This window comes from Mandrillus leucophaeus, unplaced genomic scaffold, assembly GCF_000951045.1.
Source record: "Mandrillus leucophaeus isolate KB7577 unplaced genomic scaffold, Mleu.le_1.0 Scaffold714, whole genome shotgun sequence".
Classification (NCBI taxonomy): domain Eukaryota; kingdom Metazoa; phylum Chordata; class Mammalia; order Primates; family Cercopithecidae; genus Mandrillus; species Mandrillus leucophaeus.
Window position 1 is genome coordinate 663,606 of NW_012107742.1, and position 787 is coordinate 664,392.

General features: G+C 33.3%; 1 protein-coding gene across 1 annotated transcript in view; it reads left to right on the plus strand.

Moving 5' to 3' along the window:
* LOC105528392 (protocadherin alpha-10-like) overlaps window positions 1-493 on the plus strand; it is an 8,866-nt gene extending 8,373 nt beyond the window's left edge. Inside the window, exon 3 of the mRNA XM_011965122.1 lies at window positions 466-493. Coding sequence (XP_011820512.1) covers window positions 466-493 — 28 coding nt within the window. The remainder of the gene's footprint in view (window positions 1-465) is intronic.
* Window positions 494-787: the final 294 nt, after the last annotated feature.

Consider the following 787-nt stretch of genomic DNA (forward strand, 5'->3'; position numbering starts at 1 on the left):
GTGTTAGCCAGGATGGTCTCGATCTCCTGACCTCGTGATCCACCCGTCTCGGCCTCCCAAAGTGCTGGGATTACAGGCTTGAGCCACCGCGCCCGGCCTATTTTTTTTATAAACTAGTAAAAAAGTAAAATCAAGAGGGAAGAGATTTGTAATGCTTCTTTTAAGTCATTATTTAGACCATTTTACTATTTGGAGACGTGTTTTTTATTCTACATGATTTTTACAGTTGGGGTGTCGACAACTTAACATTTTTTGAGCCTCTATGTTTAGAAAATGATTACTCTTGCAAGTATCTTCTAAACTCTTATCATTCAATCCTTTGTTCATGAGTTGGAATCTTCTCAATAATATTCCACATTAAAGTGATATTTAATATGACTTAGAAAAATGTTTTCATCAGAAAAACTATACATGGTAATTTCATTCTTGCAAACCAAACATAATTTATAAATCTTTATTATACAGAATATTTGGGATTATCATGGCCCATTAGTTTGTGTAAAAATATTTAGCTTTATGAGATAAATCTTTGAAAAATCCAACATACTTTATTTTGATGTCTTTCAATGTTTTCTTTCTTTTCTTTCCTCTTGTCTTTTTACCTTTGCTTCTTGTGACTGTTCCACCTGCCTTGATATTAAATACCCATTAGACTTTGAGCATGTTGCTTTGGAGGAAATGGTGGAACTTGATGGAAGGGAATGAAGGATTTCTGGGACTCTGAATTCTTACAGTTTGTTATTAGCATTATTTTAAATCTTTTAGTCCCTTAAGAACCAATAATGTA